The sequence below is a fragment of the Pseudomyrmex gracilis genome, unplaced genomic scaffold (genome assembly GCF_002006095.1).
Source record: "Pseudomyrmex gracilis isolate BER0280 unplaced genomic scaffold, ASM200609v1 scaffold_54, whole genome shotgun sequence".
Classification (NCBI taxonomy): Eukaryota; Metazoa; Arthropoda; class Insecta; order Hymenoptera; family Formicidae; genus Pseudomyrmex; species Pseudomyrmex gracilis.
The window spans coordinates 663,124-676,487 of record NW_018020638.1 but is presented as its reverse complement, the minus strand read 5'-3'; the positions used below and the strand labels follow the sequence as shown (position 1 = coordinate 676,487).

Sequence of the window (13,364 nt, the reverse complement as noted above, 5' to 3'; positions counted from 1 at the left end):
TGCTCGCGGCCGCCTCGTCTAATATGCACTTGGCTCCGCTCGCTCACCGGGACCGCCGGCGCGACCCGACGACGACGGCGACGACGAAGACGAAGACGAAGACGAAGACGACGGCGACTGTGCGCCCGCTTCGTCCGCCGCGCACTGCTGCGCGTTGTGTTACGACGAGCTACAAGCCGACCGTCGTGTTAACAGGTAAACGTGCGCGCGGTGCACGAAGCGCGTGTCTGCCAGAAGAGGAGGCCTGCGTGCGGACGGAAAAAGGAGACGCCACTCTCGCGCGCACGGACGGAGCAACGATGTTACGCCGCGAGAGAAGCGCCGCCGACGAAGGTGGAAACGCGAATTTATCTTCGTTCTTTCTTTCCTTCCTTCCTCCCTTCCCTCCCTTTCCTCAGCGGAACGTATCGCGCGGTCGAAGTGAAATTATAAACGATATGAACGTTTTTTTTTACTACAGCGTGACAAGTACGCAACTGGATGATATCTTGCGTTTTTTTTTTTAATTTATTTTCTTTTCGTAAAGAATAATTACAAAATGTGTTTCTTGGTAAAAAAAAAAAAAAAAAATTGAAATAAATTTGCAAGTTTTTAATTCGAGCGTTTTGTTTGTTTGTTTTCGATAAAATTTTGTACAGCAGACACACAAAGTTGTACCTGATACATTGGCAATCGGATACGTACGTAGTCTATCGATCGTCACGGAAATCAACAACTCCGCGTATCCGTGGCAACCTGACGAATCAGAGATCGACAGAGACAACTGTCGAGTTGCAGTAATTGAACGTGATTGGCATGCTCTCTTCGCGAGATCCAACGAATCCGGTTCGATTGCTACTCAAGCCGCTGTTCAGGCCGTTGTCTCCGCCGACGAACGCAGACGAACGAACAGCGACGACGGTAACCTGCAGCGCACGGTGGTAATCTTCGGATCGCTCCCGCATTCGTTATCATGGGCAACGAGAAGGTAGATATAATTAGCATCGCTAAGAAACCCGAGAGGAAAACTTTGCTGCAGAAGTACGACATACCGATCGACCATCTCTCGTACGAATTCATATCGCAGTGCACCGATGGGAGAAAACTGGAGCAAATCGTTCTCATTTTGCGGTGAGTTTTCTTTTTTTTTTTTTTTAATGTCCGAGTCCGGAGTCTTCGAAAAACGAATCGGATGTTAATTGCTCTGAGCGTCGCTTGTATTTTATTATTTTGAACACTTTTTTAATTTTTTTTTTAACTTTTGCCACACAAGCAAATTTGACTTCTGAGAAACTTCTTCCAAAATAATTAATTTCGCCGCTTTCGAGGCGTTTCCTAATTTCGCGCGTCTCTCCGGAAATAGAGGGTGAAAGGTATACGGAGGAGAGGTTTTACGATAATTACATTGCGCAATTATTGTAGATAGATTTAAAAGAATTTCGCACTAATCGTCGGGAGCGAGCTTGCCGCAAATCTTAAAACGCTCGTTAAACCCGTTACTTCGCGACACGTATTTATTAACGATTCGTCATAAACGTCTCCACATGTGGTTTAATACCAGTTCTGGCGAAGAAGGGATATATCCAGATTTGACGAAGCATGCGGAGAAACGTCTTGCCGAGATTAAACCGACAAGCGCGGTTTTGCACACGGTCGAGCCAGTTTTGAAACGAAATATGTTAGACACGGATGAGCGACAGGAAATCGACGAGGACATCGGCAACTGGACGCGCGACATGCGATCTCGCGAGAAAGATTTGGACGAGGGAAAAGCCACTCTCATCAGCGATCCTAGCTCGCAGCCGGAAATTCGAAAACCGAATCTCGTAAAAAAAGTACGTCAAAGTGCAACAATCGAGCTACCTATGTTAAGAAAATTTGTTTCTATTTTAAAAACGAATTTTTATATTTTTTTATATTGCCATAACATGTGTCCTAAATATAAATACTTTATTTATTAATTAATCAGTTCTCTAACTGTGCCAATGATATCACAAAAAAAAATTGATCGAGAGTGATGCGCGCGGATAATTTAATTATAGTAAAATGTGTGCAAAACTGAAAGTAAATTACGTAAACTCGTTCATAAGTCATACGCGTTGTACATTTTTTCTTTTTTATTTTTTATTTTTTTAAGGATAAAAAGACGACGGTGAATGAGAAAAAGCGCGATAAGCCGAAACGAATAGCCTCGTGCGACTACGCGGCTTGGGATAAATACGACGTCGACACGGAAATAAACAGGATAGACCTGCGGAACGAGCAGCGGCAGACCGAAATAAAGAGGATCCAGGAATTGCGAAAGGAGCAGGATGAGAGGAACAAGACGACGGCGCGCAAAACGACGGTCGATAAACGTAAGTTCGCCGAGTGAATCTCTCTTTCTGTGTGCGTACTCAATCACGCGGACTCTCTCAACTCTGCGCGTTGAGAGACAAAATTCCGCGCCGAATTTCCAATTTGACTTTTTTTTTTTCACATTCGCCGTGCACACACACACACACACACACACGTGTAGTTTCGTTAACCGGTACGGAGGTAAACGTGATGGCGGAGCGAGAGAGAGAAAAGGGAAACGAGGCCTTTAGAGCGGCCGATTACGAGGAAGCCCTTCGGCATTACGACGCCAGTATCGAGATGGATTCGAATCTAAACGCTCGCAACAATCGCGCCATGACGTGTGAGTATGTACATGAGATTTTAACGCCCCTCTGGTTAAATTAATCGCACGATTGCGACAACAACAAATGTACGTCGCGTTGCAGTCATAAAGCTGCGGCGTTACGAGGACGCGCTCAATGATTGCAACACGGTAATTAGTAGGGATTACAAAAATGTCAAAGCGCTCCTTCGCCGAGCGGTATCTCTGGAGCATCTCGAGAGGACGCACGAGGTATATACACTCGCGTATATACAAACAAATAAAAATGTTTCGATAATATATGTTAATGTTACAAAAGACATATAAATAAAAATACAATCAATACATACGAAAGAACAAAAATAATGAGCGCGGGCGTGAGTATATAAAATGCGCGACGTGTACGATTTTTCTACAGGCTCTGGCCGATTACGAGGCTGTTTTGATACTGGAACCGACTAACAAAACGGCGATATCCGGCGCGAACAGGCTGAGAAAACCGTGCGAACGAAAGATAAGGTGAGAATTTCGAATCCAATTCTCTTTGAAATAAGTTCGTTTGGCAAACTCGCGATTGCACGTATGGATAATAAAGAGAATAATATATATATACACATACACACACACACATAATATGTATGTTTATATTTCTTTTAGAATAAAACAAATTTCAATTATTTTTTTGCGGTCGTTAAAATTCCGTTTATAACTCCGCGCGCAGGATGAAGATCGCCGAGGAAAACATCATCGATGGCGAAGACAAGGCCGAGCAAATAAAGTCGGAGACAACCGCGGAAACGAACAACGCCGCGTGTTCGAGGCAGCGTGTTAACAGCAATATATGTTATTGCGACAGAGCGCCGGGCTCGTCGCGAAGTATTGCAACGAAACCGCACTTAAAAGCGAGTTACTGCGTGGAAGCTGAAAGCAACAAAGCAACAGCGGCAGCGGATGCCGTGGCAAATAAAAGCAAGAAGAGACCAACGCGCGACTCTTCGAGCGGTGGTAATAAATTATCACCTGTTGCAAAGGATTTCGGCGACGGTTATAAAACGACGAAGCGAGACGCCGGCAGCGGCGACGATGTTTTCGCGACTTCTCGCGAGTCACTTCCCAAATCGCGCGGCGCACAAGGCGCGAGTTTAGAAAAGTCTATTTTTTCGTGCGTATTCGCACCTCGCAAAGCAAAATCTTCCACGGTCGTCATCGAGGAGCTTCCTCCGTGCGACGATCACCAGCCGACGACCGACAATAACGTCCGAGCAACGAACAAGAGCGAAAAACCGAAGAAACTCGACGATTCGAGAGCGGAAGCGAGACCGGAAATAAAAAGAGAGACGACGATGAAGTCGAATGTGGATATTAAAAATGAGAAATCAATTTCTTCCGATAAGAAGGCGAATTTAAGGGCGAAAAAGAAACTTGACCCAATCAAAGATTGTCAAAGGAAAAACAAAACTTTAGAGACGGATATTCAGGTGTGCGATATATACATGTGCTCTCTCTCTCAAAGTATACAGTTGGAAAAAGGAACGAGACACATACGCTTGTATTTCGTATAATTCTTTTTTTTTTTTTTTTAGAACCTGCAAAGTATCGAGTCCCCTTACGAATTTCTGCGTTTGTGGCAGTCTCTGAAAGACGATACGGACTTGAAGTTGCACGCGAAACTTCTGCGATGTGTGGCGCACGGAGATATGAATACAAGTATAATAACACACATACACGCACACAATAATACAATAGAACTTATTCGACATAATGATTCTTAAAATAAATTTCTACTTGCAGTTATAGGTAATAAATTGGACGGGACGATGTTCAGTCTGATCCTGCGTTGCCTGGAGCAACAATTCTGCACGTCAAAAGACAGAGAGTTGCTTATGGATTTACTGTTATCTTTGAGTCGAGTTAGTCGATTTTCCATCGTCAGGATGTTTATGGATTCCGCGGATAAAAAAGGTAACGCAAGAATTTATAAGAACGTTAACAACATTGCGCCGATAAAATTTTAACGAAGATTCAAAATTATTTGTAATTACATTATTTAATCACCTCGCGAACAATTTGATAGCTTCACTTTGCACATAGAATTTATAATTAATCTATATCCGTAGTTCAAAATTTGAACCCTATTATTTATTACTTTATTTATCTATCCGTAGCTGTTTAATATTTTATATGTCATGTTAATATATATATTATATTTAATAAATAAATAAATTTATGTTGCAGCTGTGGAAAATATATTACGTTTTCTGAACCAATCAAGCATACGTACGCCATATTTGTCTTACTTGAAAAAGTCGTTTGCAGTTTAACATTGATTTTATATATACAATATATATAAAGCAAAATTATCTTACATTCTAGATTTAATTAAAAATAATTGCTTCAATCATAAATATATCACACATATAGAAAAAAAAATATATACACATATACATTGTATTTTAAATTTTAAGACGATTAGAAATAAAGGAATTTACAGAATTTAAATATTAATTCCCGTTTTTTTCTCTCTCCTCCTTTCAATTCAATAAAACAAATATTTAATGCTCGAAACTATACAACATTACGCGTACAAACTTCATTGACGACGGAAAAAAAAAAAGAAACATTGGAGGAGCTGGGATTTGAACCCAGGACTTTCAGCATGCGAAGCAGACACTCTACCACTGAGTTACACCCCCTCTTATAAAACTTGCGCTCAAACAGGAAGACACAAATAACGTTCCGTATTTTTAAGAAATGTTTTACGATTACGCAAGAGTAAGAGTTACATAATTTAATTTACAACATAATAAATTTACGTAATAAAATGACGTGATTGCACCAACTATTGTGTTTTGTACATTACTTTCTAGCGCGTAATAACCGCAAAGCATTAAATGTGATATACATATATATGTGTATATATAACGTGGCAAGAGCGTCTCGCGGCAAAGTCGAATATAAAATCAAACGTTACCTGAAAATATTACCGGTTCGGACGCAAAGAGGAAGTAGCGAAGACAAGCAGAAAAGAACAAGGTAGAAAAAGATCTTTTAACCGCGAATCCCGCGTTCTCCCACCGATTCTGTCTTCGTTCCGCTTACGTTGAGCCATCCAATCGAATGAAGGAAGCAGAGCAATGCTACCAACACCGCGCTCCGAAAGTGATCTTGCGAACTCACCTTGAGCACCGCTTCCGACTGTGTCAACGTCGGCGATTGGTCGGGCTGCGCGCGTGCGCATCGTGATCAACGGCGACATCATCCGCGCCCCGCGGATGTGTATTATTGATGCGCTAACCTATGCGAGACTCGGAGCAACGCTCGGGAACGTCGTCGCAAGATTCGCACAATCCTGATCCGCTACGCGGGTAACGCTCGTTTTGTCGTCGAAGGTCGACAGCGGTGACAAACCGCGGCTGTTTCATCTTGGCGAGATCGTCGCTCCCAACGTGTTTCATCAGCGAGATCGTCTACCGCCGCGCGGTAATTCCCTGTGCGTAACGCGTTCTCCGCACGCACGTCGGTGTAGCTGTCTGTCGCAATCCGACCTCTGGGTTCCTTGGACTTCAACTCGAGCGTAAGTCATCGAAAACGATGTGTACAAACAAAAGATCTTCCGTTTTCGCGGAATTATCGAATTGAGTTTGCGAATCGATGCGACGCTAATGCGGTTTTGTATTATGCGCCAAATGATATCGGTCGAGATGCGATTGCTGGATTTAGATAAACAAACACTGATTCGCGTTCTTCTGTGTGATACCATCACACAAAACTGGATTAATATCGCTATTCTTATTGCTGTTAGGAGTGCGGAATCGGATTACAAGATTACAAGTAGGGAAAAGTATGCGTGATATTTAGAATATAATGAGGATTGTTTACAGGAAACCAATCAATGAGATTCATGGATGAGATACAGTTGCTAGATGATAGAGCGTGAAAAATTGGACTGTATCCAGTCCAAAGAAAAGTCTAAAACCTCGAAGAACAGAGCACAATAGTATCCACCACGGCTTTCACAGACATGGTTGGATTGGCGGGCGGGGGCGGTCATTTGTACCCCTCGCCCCCCATGCAGCCAAATCCAGAGTGTAAATATGTTTATATTTGTTCTATTGTTTGTGAATTATTTTGTATTTAGTATTCTTTGATTTCTCATTTGCCTTTGTGTATTATCTGATAATTTGTTACTTGTATTAATGAAAGAAATATTATATGGAGAGATTCTAATTTAGCTATTTAATAAGCTAAATTTTAATTAAGTTCAAAAAGTTTTAATTATTTCTTTTAATTTTTTTGATCTGTGTTTTATCTCATCATTATTCAGAAAAACACAAATTTTGTAATATTAGACTTATTTGAAAGAAGGATATTGGTATTTAGTTTTGTTATATAATTTATGTTTCATATTGCATTCGATTTCATAAACACAGTGAGAGAAATGACAGGGATAGCACCGAGCGCACCTACCAGTGCGGATGCCTGCTTGAGTATTGTGCATTCGTTGATGTGTCATCGCCAAGGTGGTGAAAGTGAAGGTTTCAGCAAACGCGCAATTGAATCCCTGGTGAAGAAACTCAAAGTAAATTCTTTTTGTATATTTCTACATTGTCAGTATTGATGTATACAAAATTTAAAGACACTTTTTTTTTAACTGTACTCAAAAAGTTGTATTTCCATATCTTTGTGATTTTCACGTATTTTGTAAATACATGGTGAAATGTTTGATGATGAACAGGAGAAGCGAGATGAGTTGGATAGCCTGATCACCGCGATAACCACTAACGGCGCGCATCCTAGCAAGTGTGTCACTATCCAGAGAACTCTAGATGGCAGACTGCAAGTTGCTGGACGCAAAGGATTTCCCCACGTAATATACGCTCGCATCTGGAGATGGCCAGATTTGCACAAGAACGAGCTGAAGCATGTGAAATACTGCCAGTTCGCTTTCGATTTGAAGTGCGATTCCGTATGCGTGAATCCGTATCACTACGAGCGAGTGGTATCGCCCGGCATAGGTATGTTGCAACGTACATTTGTCGCATTATTACATTTTTCGTTTTTCTCGTATTTGTATCTCGTGCATGCATATTTTACTTTTTACTTGTATTATACTTTGTGCATTCTTTTATATTTTGTTTTTTTTTTTTTTTTTTGTTAATATTGTCACATGTTACAAGAAGTTTGATTAAAAAAACATTTGTATGAAATATTTCAAAAAGTACCGACGATTGTAATTGTCCGATGAAAAAAAAAAAGAGGTAAAAGTAAACCTTGCATCCTGGGTCTAACGAGTACAGAATACGAAAGAGCATATCATTGATTGTGTGGTTTCTTGGTGTCTTGATGGAATCGGTTGGTTTCCCCCGCACAGACCCGTTCTTTACAGACCTGTCTGGATTGACTCTTCAATCTCCCGTGGGTGTGGGCGGCAGGCTGGTTAAGGATGAGTATACGGTCGGAGGCGGTGGTACCGCTGCCGCGGCAGCTGCGGCCGCGGTGGGATCGCCAATGGACGTGGACGGTGAGATGAATCAGACTATTCAGCACCATCCACCAGCTCAGCCACCTGCATCCAACAACGCTCAACAAACTCAGCAGGGTTTCATACCGGGTTTACCACCCCCTAATCCAAGTAAGTTTGTTGTTGTTTTTTTATTGTACTTCTTTTTCTATCTCTTTTTTCATATCTTTTCAAAATTTTGATCATTCGGCTTGAAACGGTGGAATTTATGTCTGGTTACTAGATGGCGGTATACACTTTGACAAATTACTGCAGTGTGTTAATTACTTGTGAATCACATATTTTCATCTAAATATGAAGATGTTAATGAATCATTAATTTTGCAAATTGCAATCGCAAAATTGGCATGTGATTTTTACATTCTAGAAAAAAAATTTGTAGATACTAACTGTGCTAAAACATATATGTGCTATTGACGTTCTACAATAATGATTGTCAATTCTGATTGTTAATGAGACGGCTGCTTTTGTTTATTGCTGTCTAAAGTAGATTAGGAAGCAAGATCTAGCTTTGCAAATTTCTAACTTTTGTTGCGTAATTTTGATTTTTGTTTTCGGCTTCATTATTTTCTTTTCCTTTTGACTGTTCGGCACAGCCAGTACTGAGGGTATGTTTAGCACCGGTGGGGGCGGGAATAATGGTAATCCTCACGCTAAACTGGATGACAATAATTGCCCCAGACAAACCTGGATACCTACGCCTCATCACTCGGCAGGTCGAAACATGCATCATCGTACGTATTTAATTGTGTACACGGCCTTATTTAAAAAGCTTTTGATTTATATGTCGCTGATTAGCCTTCGCTCGATGTCGCCAGAGTGTGCAGTTTTCGTAATTTTAGAACTCAAATCGGAATTTTCGAATTAAAATGTAACTCTATAGTAATAAAACAAAAAACAAAAAATAAAACTCCTAGTTTTTTTTTAATCAAATACAAATTTAGATTAAAAATAGATGAGGTTTTAAAGTTTGTTATTATATTATAAATTTGTTTTAACAAAAAAAAGGTCAGTGGAATAGTATTTTTGATAATGCTATGACATATCTTTGTGTAGAGATTGGAAAACACCGATTTGTGTATGAGCAGAAATTTCAGAATAGTTACAGTGACAGCGAGGGCTTCGTTTGTGCATTTTACTTATTTATGTTGCCTGCATCGTGTACGAATTTTGATTTTGCAGCAGTAGTACATCCAATGAGTCACACCGTAGGTAGCCAACAGCAATCACTCAACTCCGCGTCGAGCGGAACATCCGGCTCACAGATCCTGAGTCCGTCACAAGGTCAATCACCAGCCGAGACGTTTTACAACAGTGCCACATCTCCGCAAGATATCAGCCAACCCTCCACAGTCGATTCGTTAGCGGCCTCTCTAGGTACGTAATAAATTTACAACGCACATCAATTATATTTTATATAAATTTCACACAAAGATTCTAATTTTTTAACTTTTTTCTACACAGAATGGCTTTCGATGTTTTCTCAGTTGATATGTATTGTGGACATAAATTTTTTTCTTTTTTATATAAATAGGTGAAGGACAGAGTTCTCCTGTATCGCCTGTGCATTTACATCATCCAAACGGTTTCCCCGTGGGCACAGCGCCGTACAATTCCGGAGCGCCCCAATGGACTGGTGCCAATACTCTCACATATACTCAAAGTATGCAGCCGCCGGATCCACGTCACATGCACACAACAGCGTACTGTAAGTTAATTAAATTAAAAACAAAATTGTTGTTTATTATTTCAGCAAAAGTAATGTATCTTTCAAATTTGTGAATCTAATGTTTTAATGAAACAGGGGGTCATGGAAATGACGTCGGAAATATCGGATTGCTCTCCACACAGCCGGCACCAGAATATTGGTGTTCCGTCGGTTACTTCGAGTTGGACATTCAAGTTGGTGAGACGTTTAAGGTCAGCAGCGGATGTCCAACCGTCACCGTAGATGGCTATGTGGATCCGAGCGGTGGGAACAGATTCTGTTTAGGTGCCTTGAGCAACGTGCACAGAACAGAACAGAGCGAAAAAGCACGTCTCCATATAGGTAAAAAGTGTTTTCATATTTATATTCAGTCTTCGCTGTTTTATTTTTATATCTTTCATAATAAATTTCTCGAAGATCTCAGTGTAGTCAAGTATTTGGAAAATATTCCCATTGCACAATATTCTTGTATTTGAAATGTATGTATTTTTTAGGCAAAGGCGTTGTGCTAGACTTGAAGGGTGAAGGTGACGTTTGGTTGAGATGTCAGAGTGAACACAGTGTCTTTGTACAATCGTATTACTTAGACAGAGAGGCGGGCCGAGCACCTGGTGACGCAGTACACAAAATCTATCCTTCAGCATACATTAAAGTTTTTGATTTGAGACAGTGTCATAAGCAAATGCGAGGCCAAGCAGCGACCGCTCAAGCCGCCGCAGCGGCTCAAGCTGCGGCTGTTGCCGGTCATTTAACGCACGGAGCTCCTATCACTAAAAGTAAGTCACTGATCGAAGACTCGAAAATCATTTGTTAATGATGTGTGTACTTTGAATAAAAGTATCTGTATTTTTAAACATAAATAACGATTTTTATACAACAAAGGTCTTAGTGCGGCTGCAGGAATTGGAGTTGATGATTTAAGAAGGCTTTGTATTCTGCGTTTGAGTTTTGTGAAAGGGTGGGGTCCGGACTATCCACGACAAAGCATAAAAGAGACACCATGCTGGATTGAAGTAAGTTTTGTAGTGTTTATGTATAGTTTGTCGATTTTTTTCTCCAATTTTTTCTAATTTATTCTTAAATTATCTTAATATATATACTCTTAATTATATATTTACTGTTTAGGTGCATTTACACAGAGCGCTTCAATTGCTGGACGAGGTATTGCACACAATGCCCATTGACGGGCCACGAGCAATCGAATAATTCCGTCGATTGATCTTGAACTATAAGAAACTTGAATAAAGAATATCACGGCATCGTCATTGAAATCCAGTGAATACGTGTAACGTGCATGTTTCGAGTAATTTCGGTTTGAAAATGCGAGTAGATAAACGAAGAGAGAGAGAGATAGATGGATAAGTTCATTGAACGAAAATAGATTGAGACGCAAAATTTATCCATAGAGACAGAGAGCTTGGATAAAGAGAACTTACGAAAAATTATTCATATATTTAACGACTGGTGATATAATAACCTGTGTAGGACAGGGGTTCTCGAACTTTTCAATACTCACATTTATGCATGCAATATGAGATTTCTATCTGTTTTGAATTGGTATATATATGTATTTTTTTTTCTTGCAGAATGTATGACGTAATTGTAACTACTGTATTTTTTATTGACCATTAACTTTTATTAAACAGAGTCGAACGTAAGAAGAAAAGATCTGAGCTGACTAATTGTTTACGTAGAAGTGTGAATTTCCCGAAGTAGTAAACAATTAAACAAATTTCGAAATTATTGTATTCTTAGTTTTATTTGTTTTTCTACACCATTCGGTTTGAGAACCCCTGCTGTAGGATAAACCATGTGCCACGGCCTTGCACTACCATCAACGTACAAAAGTGAAAGAAACATTATTTTTATTTACGAAATGTAATTTTTTATGGAAAGAGGGCGAGATGACGCATCTCTCTGACCGACGAAGAAACAGAAGAAAATAGAACAACGGTCTTCTATATTTTGCTAGGCGCGCGATCGAGAGGATTTCCTCAGCGATGCGCAGTCTGCTAAGCTCAGTGATACCCAGTTTCGAAACCGTAACATAGTCATAACCCTGTTCTCTTTGAGATTAGCTTTGTAAGATAAAACTGTTTACATTTATTACTTATTGCGAATGTTAAGCTCAACATTTGTATCGGATGTAGTAAGATCTTACATTTCTAGATTCCCGAGGTACGCAGATGCGTGAAACCAGAGAGAAGACTGAGAGCGGCCATCCTATTGTAGTTTTTTAGCCGCTGGTTTTAGCGCCATATCTACAAAAGTGGATCCACTTTCGTGAATAGGGTGCTAAAACCAGCGGCTAAAACCGTCATAAGAAACTACAATAGGATGGTCGCTCTCAGTCTTCTCTCTGATGAAACATACAGCGCGTTTTGTCTGCCTTAAGATATAGGGCGAGAGTAGGAAGAATGTATAAATTCTACGACTCAGTGACTGCGATTGAAGAGAACAAAAATACAAAGCGATTTCGAAAAAAAAAAGAGAGATTTCGCTGAAACTCGAAACGTGAGATATAATTTAGCGAGAATCTAGAAATTTAGAGATCTTAGATTCCAGGAATCTTACAGTTTGAGAGTTTAGAGAATGCGAGAATCCTAAAATATAAGAATTATCTTTATATATACGCTCGTGTAATACAGTAGGGTGATTTTCTTTACACAGTAATACATTTCTGCCAAGAGTAGCGAAATATAGATAATTTGTAAGGGAATCACACAAGTCATAATAATCCTTCACGTAATGATAAAACATTTTTGTATTTAAATTCCGACAGACAAGATTGTGAGGTTTTTTATTGATTGATTTATGAAACGATCACACTTGAATGTATCGTACATATATTTATCGCAGTTTGTAGATATAGTTTATATAGCAATTACGTTGGCAGAAATTTGGTACAGTGATGTTACAATTATTTGTTTATTGTGAATGGGTAATTTGTTTATATATTGTCTGTTTTACAGTTTATCACCAAAAACTATTTTATATACAGTGAGATCGTGAAAGTTCTCTACTGAACATTCTTGTTCTTCTTTCTTCTTCGTTTTATCAAATAAAATCTTTTAATTTCTTAGTTATTATTGATTATTATTATTATTATTATATTATTATATATTATCATTATTGCAGTGATTGGAGGAGATAAAATATAAATATATTATTATTCGATCTCTATTTGAAAAAACAAACGTGTGTACATCTAGTAATGTATTTTATTAACAAATGCTTGCGCACACATATACTTAAAAGCTTTTCAAAACTTGTTTTTTAGAATAATCAAATTTAAAACGTAAAATTTTAGTTTTGAAATAAAAGAAAAAAATGTTGAAAAATCCAAGAAAGTGAATTGAAAATTTGATTTAATTCAACACACACACACAAACAATATAAAGAGTGCACGTCTCCTTCAATCAACCGCTAGATGTTATTACTATTATAACATAGTACACTTGTTGAATAATTATACCTACTGTTTATCAGCTATTTTATTACAATATAATCGTACAA

General features: G+C 39.3%; 2 protein-coding genes and 1 non-coding gene across 9 annotated transcripts; 2 read left to right on the top strand and 1 right to left on the bottom strand.

Moving 5' to 3' along the window:
- Window positions 1-172: 172 nt before the first annotated feature.
- On the top strand, window positions 173-5,014 carry LOC109853747 (RNA polymerase II-associated protein 3). 3 transcript variants are annotated; one of them, XM_020426137.1, is made up of 11 exons: window positions 173-333; window positions 642-967; window positions 1,541-1,814; window positions 2,117-2,336; window positions 2,498-2,659; window positions 2,745-2,872; window positions 3,039-3,139; window positions 3,342-4,098; window positions 4,204-4,327; window positions 4,412-4,582; window positions 4,856-5,014. In XM_020426137.1, exons 3-11 carry the CDS (start codon window positions 1,656-1,658, stop codon window positions 4,939-4,941), a joined length of 1,908 nt encoding a protein of 635 aa, XP_020281726.1. In that variant the 5' UTR covers window positions 173-333; window positions 642-967; window positions 1,541-1,655; the 3' UTR covers window positions 4,942-5,014. The 3 variants fall into 3 exon arrangements, with proteins under 3 accessions (XP_020281726.1, XP_020281724.1, XP_020281725.1); XM_020426135.1 differs by having other exon boundaries at window positions 642-1,110; XM_020426136.1 differs by lacking the exons at window positions 173-333; window positions 642-967 and adding an exon at window positions 981-1,110 and having other exon boundaries at window positions 1,555-1,814.
- Window positions 5,015-5,241: 227 nt separating this feature from the next.
- Trnaa-cgc lies at window positions 5,242-5,313 on the bottom strand. Its single transcript has one exon. It is a non-coding gene; the product is annotated as a tRNA-Ala (tRNA).
- Window positions 5,314-5,890: 577 nt separating this feature from the next.
- Window positions 5,891-12,939, top strand: LOC109853770 (mothers against decapentaplegic homolog 4). 5 transcript variants are annotated; one of them, XM_020426167.1, is made up of 12 exons: window positions 5,891-6,194; window positions 6,502-6,708; window positions 7,051-7,199; window positions 7,356-7,635; window positions 7,992-8,252; window positions 8,737-8,874; window positions 9,326-9,517; window positions 9,675-9,848; window positions 9,945-10,190; window positions 10,343-10,624; window positions 10,731-10,861; window positions 10,974-12,939. In XM_020426167.1, exons 2-12 carry the CDS (start codon window positions 6,642-6,644, stop codon window positions 11,052-11,054), a joined length of 2,001 nt encoding a protein of 666 aa, XP_020281756.1. In that variant the 5' UTR covers window positions 5,891-6,194; window positions 6,502-6,641; the 3' UTR covers window positions 11,055-12,939. The 5 variants fall into 5 exon arrangements, with proteins under 5 accessions (XP_020281756.1, XP_020281757.1, XP_020281755.1 ...); XM_020426168.1 differs by having other exon boundaries at window positions 8,007-8,252; window positions 9,323-9,517; window positions 10,974-12,938; XM_020426166.1 differs by having other exon boundaries at window positions 9,323-9,517; window positions 10,974-12,938.
- Window positions 12,940-13,364: the final 425 nt, after the last annotated feature.